The sequence below is a fragment of the Colossoma macropomum genome, unplaced genomic scaffold, assembly GCF_904425465.1.
Source record: "Colossoma macropomum unplaced genomic scaffold, Colossoma_macropomum, whole genome shotgun sequence".
NCBI lineage: Eukaryota > Metazoa > Chordata > Actinopteri > Characiformes > Serrasalmidae > Colossoma > Colossoma macropomum.
Genome location: NW_023494797.1, coordinates 9,527,631 through 9,539,374, shown reverse-complemented (window position 1 = coordinate 9,539,374; position 11,744 = coordinate 9,527,631). Strand labels below are relative to the sequence as shown.

The 11,744-nt window shown below is 42.4% G+C and overlaps 1 protein-coding gene across 9 annotated transcripts in view; it reads left to right on the top strand.

Moving 5' to 3' along the window:
* Window positions 1-888: 888 nt before the first annotated feature.
* The window catches only part of tle3b (TLE family member 3, transcriptional corepressor b), a 31,707-nt gene continuing 20,851 nt past the window's right edge, over window positions 889-11,744 (top strand). For 8 of the 9 annotated variants that reach the window (XM_036584239.1, XM_036584238.1, XM_036584237.1 and 5 more), the window contains exons 1-5: window positions 890-1,392; window positions 2,208-2,317; window positions 4,577-4,677; window positions 5,077-5,140; window positions 7,291-7,335. In XM_036584239.1, the coding sequence (XP_036440132.1) occupies window positions 2,294-2,317; window positions 4,577-4,677; window positions 5,077-5,140; window positions 7,291-7,335 (234 nt within the window). In that variant the 5' untranslated portion in view covers window positions 890-1,392; window positions 2,208-2,293. Of the gene's footprint in view, window positions 1,393-2,066; window positions 2,318-4,576; window positions 4,678-5,076; window positions 5,141-7,290; window positions 7,336-11,744 lie in introns of all 9 variants that reach the window. The other variant, XM_036584232.1, reaches the window with a different exon arrangement.

The following is an 11,744-nucleotide window of genomic DNA, read 5'->3' as shown; positions in this document are numbered from 1 at the left end:
CTATTCGCGGGCAGGAGGCTGAGAGGCGCAGGCATTTGTCAGCGCTCTGCCCCTCGTGGGCTTGATTGACAACACGGCTTTCGGCCTGACAGGCTCTGCCGCTCTCAGCCAATGAGAGGCGCCCATGGAAATGAGCGGCGTCTTGATTGGCTAAGGCACCCTGACGAGGGAGACGAGCCCCACGTGGGCCCGAGCCTCAGCAGCGCCTTGTGATTGGTCTGTTTTTTTTTCTCGGGCGTAGACATCATGTTGGGCTCTGGTTGTCGTTGAGCTGACAGCATGAATCAAGTAATGGGGGTTGATTTCACAGATTTATTTCTGTTCATTTAGGCTATACGGCGTGAACAGTCGCAGAACTATTTATTATATTTATCTATTTTCTGTACACCGAGCTAGCAAAGCCACCTCGGCGTGTTTCTGAAATGAACCACTATGTACTATGTTGACCTCCATGTGGTGTGGCATCTCTTTAGGCTGCTCAGGAGCGACTGACATGGCTGCAGTTTCCACAGATTACAAAACGAGCCCATATTCGTAGTGTAATCCCGAGCAGCCTCGCTTCCTTTCTCGTGATTTGTCCCTCTATTCAGCTGGTCGAGCGTTTCAGCTGTTAATTTCGCCATCTGAATTAATTTCATCAGACACCAACACGTTTCGGAGATTTCAGCTGGTGGTTAGACTTCGAACAATCGTCGCTCATGTAAAGCTGTTTGTCTGGAGGGGGAGAAAAAACATGTTTAGATCCAAAATGGCGAACATGAGGTCAGATATTTATAGTCCAATCAGTGTGCGAGGCAGCGGCGCGCCCCACGTGGGGCTCCTTGTCTGATTGGCCGATCTAGATAAACTCCTTCCGCAGATCTGATTGGCCGGCTCGGGTCGCTCTCTCGCGGCAGTTGAATCCTCGTGTCAGTGGGCAGTCTGTGTGTGGTACAGCGAGCGGTGGAGTAACTGGGCGAAAGCTATCGGAGGAGCTTGGCACGTCCGAGCGTTAACTTTTTTTTTCCTTTTTTAAAAACATTTTTCAAAACACAATTTTATGCTTCTGGAGAGTCACCTATCGCTCTCATCCGACGACTGGACTTCACTGCGAGTCCGAGCAGCTCACAATCGACAATTGACCGCCGTTCAAGTTGGAAAGGCGAGGCTTTTCAGGCTTTTCGTGCCGCTGGTCTTCGAGAAAAAAAGACCTCGGGGGGGAAAAAACCTGAGGGGGGGTTGCACGTAGCCCCGGCCAGCCACTCTCGTTTCTAACCAAGCACGGAACAGAGCAGACTTCTCCTCGTAAGGTCACACGAGTGGACGACTTTGACGATTCCTCCGCTCTCTGGGAACTATCGCAGCTAATAGCCTGCATCCGAGGGGGATTTTGTTGTGGAGAGAAGACAAAAGGTATTAGTTAACAGCGTGGATACCTTTCTAAAAGAATGTGCTCGTTATCTAGACGGCAAGGCTGAGCTATCGAGCACGCACAGCGTCCTTCCAGGCTGCCCCTTTCTCCTCTGTGTGTTTGTGTGTGTGTTTTTTCCCCCACTTTTTGACCTACTAGCTGTTACAGCAGTCGATGCATTGTGTAGTGTAGTCTACGTCTGGAGGCTGATTTAAGCAGGCTCGCTTCTGAACGTCGCTTTTCTCTAAGATATTTTTTATGGTTTATTTATATTTTTGATAGTGATATTACTGAGCATTCGCCCCATTGTGTGACTGTAAGTGCACGCGCACATCGCAGAGCGTGAGAATCTTTTGGGATTAAAGTAAACACGAGCCGCCCAAAGCAGGAAATCTTGTTATTGCGAGAAGGCGAAGGGAAACCCAAGCAGCAGCAGCGCGCGAGTGAGTGAAAGCCACGACCAGAACAGAAAGGGCTCGAGCCGAACCGAGCTTTTGCCAGTATTTCCATTATAACTTTTTGTTTTTCGTTTTATTTTCACCGCACGGATAGCTTAATCTCACGTGAAATAGGCTATGGTGGTGAGTCGAGCCAATAGTCTTTCTTGTTTTGTGTGTGTGGATGCGTGTGCGCGCGCGCGTGTGTTCTGTTCGCCTGTTTGATTGTGTTCGTAAAGGACTCGAGGAGCTTGAAATCGAGGAGAAAGGACTGAAAGAGAAAGGGAAGCTGCTCCAGGTGGAAGGAAACGGTGATATCGAAGTTCCCCGAGTGCTGATCTTCTGTTTTTTTTTTTTGTTTCTTCCTTGGCGGAGTGCAGGGAGGGGTGGTGGGACTTTACCGCTTCACCTGCTCGGATTTATCCTCCTGCAGAAAGCCACATCTGCGTGGATCCGCGCGGGCAGGATGTATCCACAGGGCCGGCATCCGGTGAGTAAACCCACCCTAAACATCAACTCAGTATCAACTCAGTGTAAAATCAAAGGTTGCGTCCAGAACCGCACACTGTCATGCAAAATGGTATGTCAAAGCAAGATACCACCTTTAGTGCAGCATTCGTTAGTGTAGAGTATTATTGTATAGTGTAGCATATGACAGTATAGTATACTGTAGTATAGATTACTAGGGTGTAATATAGTATGCTGTACTGTAGGGTAGTGTACTATAGTGTTGTATATGATAGTATATTGTAGTATAGTATACTGTACTGTAGTGTGCTGTAATATACTGTAGTGTACTATAGTACCCTGTAGTGTACTGTACTGTAATATAGTACAGTTTCGTCTATGATAATACAGTGTAGTATAGTGTAGGGCTGAAAGACTGAGGAGAAAATAACTAATTGCGTTTTTTCTGGCAAATATTGTTATATAAATTGCGAATATTGTGTATATATTGAGGTCCTTCTTTTATCTATCTGTTTTTCTGGCTTGGAGCTTGAACGTGGTGTGCCAGACTGCCAGTTGTGGTTGTGGTTGTGATGTCACACAAAAGGGGTGTTTGGTTGCTTTTGATCGCTTTAACTCCTCTATAGGCAGTTCCAGGTTCCCTGTTATTGGGTTCAGTTTCACCACTTAAGACAATGTTGCAGCTCTAATTTTAAAATTGCTCTCCTTTCTGAAACTGCAATTTCCATTTAACAGCGGCGAATCTTTCAGCCTTAGTAGTGTAATATGTGATTTTGGACGCAGCCAAGATAAAATTAGTTATTGCTAATTGCCTCTGTTCTTATATACCTCACAACCCCCGCCCCCACTACGCCTCGCGCTCTCACTTAATTACGCTGTCGACCATTAGAGCGCGTGATAGCCGAAGACGTGCAGAGAGCGCTGTTTTTCTAACGGCCACGATAAACAATAAAAACAGCGTCGACAAAATTAGCCTCGTTACACAGAATTGGGTTTTACGGCGGCTGAGAGGACGTCGGTTGTGATTTTGTGTGGTAAAATGACTACAAATATATGACAACAAACCAGTATAAACCACCCCAAACGACACAATAGAGGATACCGCGTCCTGCTCGCCTGAATGTGGGCTGTTGAGGGTCTGAGGTAAGAGAGAGAAAGTGCGGAAAGAAAAAAGAGACGGGAGGGAGGGGAGGAGGAAAAAAAAATCAGGTTACATTTTTTTTTTCTCTGAGGCCGTTCAGACGCAATGACCCATCCGCGTCTCGGAGAAGAAGGCTGCTGAGTGATGGCGGCTATTCCCCACCCGTGTAAAAACGAGCTGGAGGGAAAGGCAACGGGCAGCTCAGGCCGCCGATGAAACGCAATTTCCCCGAGAATCAGGGAGCATGAAATGTGTTATTGACACCAGCAGCGGTTATTACCATGAGTCATATTCCTCTCGCCATCTCTCTTAATGTCGTCCACGGTAGCCTAATAGAAAAAAGCCCACTGTTGTTCTGGTTAGAGTGCTGTACTGCATGTCCAAAAGTTTGTAGACGCCTGCTCATTCAACGTCTGGTCCAAAATCAGAGGTATCAGATGAGTTTGTCACCTCTTTGCTGCAGCAACTGTCTCTACTCGTTTGGGGAAAAAAAGCTTTGCTCTAGAAGTTGGAACGTTTACTGTGAGGGTTTGATTGCATTCAGACACATTATTAGTATTAGTTAGTATTAGTATTAGTATTAGTGCCACAGAATGCTTTTCTGAGCATATTGTGGATATCGTCAGTACATAAATATCACCTACTGTATGTTTTGATTAGAAAGAGATATAGTGCTGATTAGTCCTGTTTAATTAGATTTAGGGCAGCACAGTGTGTGAAATGTTGAATACAAGTGATAGGGTTCATAATGTGAGCTTTGTATGTTCTAATTTATCAGATGTTAGAAAATATAAATATTGCCACATATTGTGTATCATTAAAACAAAAATTATTGTGACTTACCTGAAGGTATTGGATGCTGCTCAATCACTCCTCATACCCCTCTAGTCAACGCTTGGCATTGGGCATGGTGCACTTAGGCTCATGTGCGGCTTCTCCTTTGCCTCCCATTCCACTGTCTATACTTTTCTGTGGATATTATACAAACTGAATACGCAGTTGAACACCTGTATCAGCAATGGGTGCACCTTTAAATTGAACTCACTGCTTACAACGGGTGTCTGGATACTTTTGGACAGGTGGCTTGTGTAATAGATTTGTGTGCGATGAATGATAGGAAATGATGTTTGTATGTTTCAGGCACCTCATCAACCTGGTCAGCCCGGGTTCAAATTCACAGTAGCAGAATCCTGTGACAGGATCAAAGACGAGTTTCAGTTCCTGCAAGCTCAGTATCACAGGTAAACACCGCTGACCCCTCTGCACTGCATGGTTTTAATGATTGCACATTAATGGCTGGTTTCCCAGACGCAGATTGAGCCAAAGCCTAGTTTATTTTTTTTTTAGGGGTAGAACACCACTGGTATTGTAATTTGCCTGCTTTTAATCTGGGAAACCAGCCTTTAAATATATGAACTGTTAATATGTGAACTTTTTCTGAGGTAGTGGCATGGATCTCACACTGTGTGGTGTATTTATAGAAAACATCCTTACTGCAGTTTGTGCTTTCTATGAATTGTGGTGAGGTGCATTCCAGCATATTGCACTTTACGGGTGGCAAAAAAAAGTGAAAAACAAAAGGAGGCTTAAGATACATCCTAACATACATTCTCTCCTGTTTTTCTTCTCATTTGTTCCAGTCTTAAGGTGGAATATGACAAACTGGCCAACGAGAAGACAGAAATGCAGCGTCACTATGTCATGGTGAGGGCCGGATGTGCTGTTTATTTCCCTATAAGTGGGCTCCTATCAACACCATGTCCTCCAAAACATCAGAGCAGCCAGGCAGATACACAGGCTAATGTTTAGTGTTTACTACCCCTGTTTATCATGCTGATAGTGTTTGCACTGATAGCGTTAGAGTATCAGTTGTGATTAGAGAGGTGTGTGTATTGTGAAATGGCAGTAGGTTCATTTGTCCGGTGTTTGGGGGAGGATGTCATGGGCTGTTCTGAATCATATTCTGGCCTCTTGGTTGTCTTTGTTTAATCCCCCACATTCGGAATGCTATGCAAACCATTGTGCTGTCTGGCAAACTTTCAGTTTCTTCTGTAGCCTATAGTAGTTTATAGTGAAATTGAAAGTTAGTTTGTGTATATGTACTGTGACCTGTTGCTAGGACTTAATCTGGATGGGAACTCGCCTACTTCTCACACATTCTTCCAAACTTTTTCGAAAGATAAAGGGGAAAAAAAACAGCAGGTTTGTGTTTACATTGCTTAGATAAAAGTGCTTGTGTGGTGATGTACTTTTTAAAGAAGACAGACTGCTGTGTAATACAAAGTCTTAAATGTAAACAGACCTGAGGGTATTTGCCCCCTCCCTGCGCTGCTGTATCATCCAAATCAATTCATTAATGGGTCACCGTTCACCCTTGTTTGGGTGCTTGGTTTCTGGAAGCAGGTCATGCAACTGTAGCACGAAAACTGGCGAAAGGAAAGGCAGTTCCTGCAGACTGTGTTGTAAGAGGAGGAACTAAGCTGAACTGTGTTAACCTGCCTCCCTTATCTTATTTGGACATGCAGGGATTGACTTGACATTCCGGTACTTTTGTTAAATATTATTTTTTCGTAGTAAGGCGGGTCAACGAGATAAAGGGCAGTGCTAGATAAACGGAGCGAATCAGAAGGGGCTGGGGAGGTTATTCTGACGTTGGGAGAATCAGCTGATGTTGGTGGCCGTGGGTGACGGTCATTCCACTCTAATGCAGATTAGACAGGGCCAACATAGATATGGAGTCTTGTTCTACGTCATTGCAGGAGTCATAATAGTCTTATTTATTTAGAAATTAGTAGGAGGGGAAGGGAGAACGTGGACAGTGTCTGAATAGGAAGCTAGCCATTAACCTTTGAATTGAATCAGATTTTGTGAGTGTTAAGGCTACTGAGTAAGCAACCATCAAACAGACGTTTGTGTGCTATTCAGAGCTGCAGTTTATCTGTACTCTGTCTCACAATGCTGTCTTTTGTGCTTGCGGCGTATTTCTTTGTTTACTTTTTTCAAGTTGTCGCTTTAGTGTGTGTGTGGGAGTAGACCACAAAGGTCGTCAGTGTCTTCTTTGGATGGTTGTGTATTTTGTGGGTATTGCATTAGCTGTACAGTAGAATGTAGAAGCCTAGACTAATCTGTATTCTCATTTGTCTTGAAATGCCTTGAGAATTTATGATGATAACTTCTTGGTCGAGGACTTTGATCAGATCAGGTCAAAGTATCAGGTGAGGTAAGATCAGATTTCAGTGCGGTCGCCTTATGTGACGCGGACAGTGTGTGACTCATTGATAAACCAATAGCTTTTGTTTGTGTACACACTGTGATTCAAACCAAAAATGACAGAGCAGGAACACGTCACATGCATTGATGGTGACTGGCAGAAACTACAATGTTGTGTCCAGTGTAGCCTTACTATATAGTCTAATTTAACCAGCGACCAGTCTTTGTATTATTTAGTGTTAGTCTTTCTATATATATATATATATATATATATATATATATATATATATATATATATATATATATATATATATATATATATATATATATAATATATATATATATATATATATTATATATATTATATATATAAAATGTGTATGTGCATGCACCCCTCTGATTATCATTAGACACAGCAAATATAGATGAGACATTTTTATGACCTTCTCCCTTAAGGCCGTGTTTCTATGGTACAAAACCGCAGTAAGTGTTTATGCTGCGCTGTACTAAAGTGTGTTAGTATGTGTCCTTTGTATTTCCTATGCTCCTTGAGTGGCTGTTTCAATTACTGAGGGGAAGATTTATCACTGAATGTTCAAAATGTGCTTTTGCCTGCTAAGTCATATTTGTTTCTTCTCTTGCAGTACTATGAGATGTCCTATGGGCTTAACATTGAAATGCACAAACAGGTATGTGACACCTTCACACAACAGTCTTATTCTGTTTTCATTAGAAAAGCACATGTACTGTGTATTGTGTGATTTTGCTGCTTTGTTTTCTGCCATATATCTGTGGTTAAAGGTTAATTTAAGCTTAATGAGGTTGTGTATGTGAATAATTTGTAGACACACATAAGCAAGGTCTGTAAGAATACAATTAGCAAGTAATGTTTGCATAGTAATGGATAGGTGTAATTATGGAGGAGTCTGACTGCGAGTGTGAGGTTTCAGTATCATGAATACGAACCTTAGATGAACAGCTTTAGGTTGCCAATTCAATGTATTGTCTATTGTGAAGATAAAGGAAAGAAATGACTTTCAGAAGAAAATAACACACAGGCATCCCTGTGCTGGTATGCACCGAGCACCCCTTACGCACAGGGAAGTGGAGTCAGCCTGGCAGGCTGACAGGCTAACGCATATTGTGCATTTGTTGTTTTGGGCCTGAATATGATCTGACTAACATGCAGTGTTCTGGCACTGTGACAACACTGCATAAACAAGAGAAAGAGCTGCAGAGAGGAAAGCAGCCGTACCAGATAAATCACAGAACATCAACAGCTTTGAGTAGGATGTGGGACTCAAGAAGGCTGGAACATGCAAGTACTGGCTATCAGGGCTTTGCCACTGATGCATCTTTTTAAAACAAAAATACAGTACAATTAACATGACTTACAGTAGATGCTGATGTCCTGTAGGATCACTTCTCTCTTTTGCTTTGTGGTAGATAAGCAGGCCAAGTGTTCAGTGGAGGCTTCACAAGGTTAATGTCATTAGCAAAACAATAGTCATTTGGAACCGCATACACTACCTGTCAGATGCACTATATGTGTGGGCATTCCTGTTGGTAGTTAATATCCTGAAAGGTTCTGTCTGCAGCTGAGGGGGTTGGGAGCAAACAGGTTAATCGACTGGCCTGCTTCTAGGCCCCTGTTTTGTTTATCAATAAAGCCCAGAGTGAGTGGACTCAAGCACATCCATTATTCATACAGGAGTGGCCTCACTGCCCTCCACTGTGTGCTAGTAATGACATCAGCCTAATCATAAACCTCACATGCAAACCTGCTGTGTTAGAGCTCAGAGATGTGGATGGTTTACAGTTTCTCCTTATCCCAAATGTAGTCGATCAGCCAAAACGTTAATGTAGTCAGTCAGACCATGTAGTGTCTGAAATTTGTAGAGATGCTCCAATATGGGAATTGTGAGCTGATGCCAATATCCAATACTTTCCATGTGTGTATATGGTAATATCTAAACATTTATAGAATATAGATACTGGGAGTATCTCTGCCTGGAATAGCATCACAGAGAATTTTAAAATATACTTGTAGAGGGTTATGCATGCAGTAAATGGATAAAATCTAGACATTTTTGCAGATTAGTCCAACACAGCATAAAGATTCTGTTGGTTCCAATACAATCTTGTAGCTCTCGAAATTTGCCTCTTTTTTTCACTATGCAGTATATTATTCCATTTATATAACTAAGTTTGTCATACGGTGTCAAAGTAAATAAATAAGCAAGGCTGTTTGAGATTACTTAAGACACTAGACTCAGTGTGAGGCAAATGTGTAATGATTTAGGCATGCTGTTTACTCAGTGTTAATTGGTGAGATATAAGGTTTCATTGCTTGTTAGCTTAGACTTGTAGCTCCAGTGCAAAAGTAAAGAAGTAAACTTCAAACACCAACACATCTTGTTTGACTGACTACATTTAGGGTAAGGGGAGAATTGTGCAAATGTGATTTTTCACTGAACTGTTCCTTTAAATTGAAACATTTCAGCCAGAAAAAAGTGCACCAGTTGAAATACCTGCAGTAGTGCTTTAAACTGCTCTACAAGGGCAGCGCAATTGAAGAAGGAAATTCTCAAGTTGCAAAATGACTGATATTTCTGTCCAGTCTGAAAGTGTGCGTGTGTATGCTTGTTCCGGTCTGGTCCAGTTGTCCGTTAGAGCCTGAGGCCAGTTAGGATGGCCAGGCGAGTAGCGGGGCGTCATTAGGGAAGGAGCAGACGGTCGTTAAGGAGGAGGGCAGTGGGGCGAGTGTCAGTACGGTACTTTAATTATCGTGCCTCATTAGGCTGCCCTGCGATGGCAGCACCCTGCTGGTCCAAAGTACAGACAAGTCTCCTTCTCTTTCTATTTTCTCATTTTTTTTTTTCTCTCTCCAGCTCTGCTTAGGAGGTTAGGTGTGTGTGTGTGTGTGTGTGTGTTTCCAGCTTGTTCAGTGCTTTCTGCTTGACAATAAGCAGCTCAACAGAAAGTCTGCATAATTAAGGGAATCTCTCTGTGTCCAGAGAGGTGCAGTGAACTGGTTTAGAATGAGAGAGCGAGCTTGTTCAGATGAATAATTTATTCAGGATTCCAGGAATTGTTTGCCAAGGTGATGATGGTTGACTTGTCCAAGAGCCAAAGTAAACTGACTCAGAGCGTGGCAGTCTTCCTTTGTGTGTGCGTGTGCAAGACTGGCTGCAGAATGCACTCATGCTCATAGTTGGTCTGTAAATTGTTGTTAAAATTCAAGCAGACACTTCTCAGGCTGTTGACCCTCTGACTGAGGGCAGTGGCTGGCTGCTCCGTGAGTGCTGTGTCAGTGGAAAGCGAGCCGTGCTCCGCAGCGCCAAGGGGACTGCAGTCACTCTTACGGTTACCTAATTGAAAGCACACTAATTTGCTGGAGTGATTTTGAAACTGTGTGGTAAAGTTCTTGCAAGGAGATGGTGTAATAGTGACCCTGCAATGTGCTTGCGTGTGCATTTTACTGTGTCAGTACTGTTTCCAAACAGTGTATTTAAACTGATCTTAAAAGACAACTGCCTTGTCATCAAAGGATAATCTTCTTATTTAGTATTTGCGCTGTCAGTTGTGAGAGACCCTGTTAGCTGTTATGAAATACAAGTTCAGGCCTCGATGTCAAATAATTAGTAGGTTGTGTCAGAAACATGTAAAAGCTCCTTTAGATGTGCTGTTGCTTTATTAGAAACTTGACATTTTCAGGGAACCATTTATTTCTCAAGGTTTTATTTAGTTTCATTAGGAACACTTTTTTTTGTCAGTTTTATATGGAAACCTAGTTCATGTGAAATGTGTGCATGCATTTATTGCATTACAGTGTTAAAAGTCTAACATAATGCCTGTGTTGCCAGCATTACAGAATGGTATTGTAGTGTAACTGCTAACTTAAAGATCTGTAGTATATCATCACTGTTGAAGCAAAACTGTTAAGCAATGAAGCTAAGCAATTTTAGGCCATTTCTGTTTGTGCATTGATCATGAATATTTGACCCAACGCAAATGGCAGTTGTCATCTTCAAATGGTGTAAAAACATTTCAAATTGTTTTGTTAAATTTAACATTTTTATTTATATGGCATACTCATAGTTTTGGATTTAAGTGTTTGTGTGTGGCGTGTAAGGTTTCAGCAGCATCTGGCCCAGTGCTCTGCTACCTGACCTGGCCGCTGGGGCCGTGGCCCTTGGCCCCCCTCCCAGGAGAGCAGTGCTCAGGGAAACACAGACATCAATAAACAGTTAGAGCAGGATTTGCTGCACGTTAACAATGGCCCAAGGAGAGCAGCCATCTTCCCCCACTCACGCAGCATCACCGCTCAATACGCCCTTTCTGCCTCAGGCCAGAGGGGATTAGACTAGTAGCGGGGGGTGGGTTTGTGGAGTTTGAGTGCGTTTGTGTGCGTGTGGCAATAGAGGTACAGTTTACTGAAGTTAAATGTACTCTGACAAGCATCTGAGTCTCTCTTTCTGTTGCTTGCTTGCTCTTTCTCTCTTTTTTATATATATATATATATATTAAAAACACACACACTTTTTTTTGTTTGTTTGTTTTTGACATAATTTGAAAAGGCCTGCTGCCCTTTACATTGTGTGTAAATTTAAAAGTAAATTGTTTTTTCCTTCTCCTGTAAAGTCACCATTTTGGAGATATGAGGTTTTCTTCTGACAACAGGTGTGTGTGTGTGTGTGTGTGTGTGTGTGTGTGTGTGTGTGTGTGTGTGTGTGTGTATATATACACACATACATTTAGGTGATGCTGAGCTACAGTGCTAAAATGTCTGCATTTTATTAATTTTGTGTTATATGTAACCCTATCGAAATAAATGTTGTTTGTCTAATGCTAATCCAGATAGGTCAAGTCCCAATTTCTACATTTTATGAATGTGTATGTATAAGCATCGGTACTGGCATCAGCAAATATACACATTACTGTGCATAAATCAGAGACCACCCCTCATTAATTTTTCATTATTTGCATGTTATTCATTTTTCAGCAAAGTCAAAGGAAAATTAGTGGAAAAAGCATGAAATTCCAAGACTGGAGTTCAAAAACTTTATTACAACTTAGAGAGAAAATGGGACTCGTA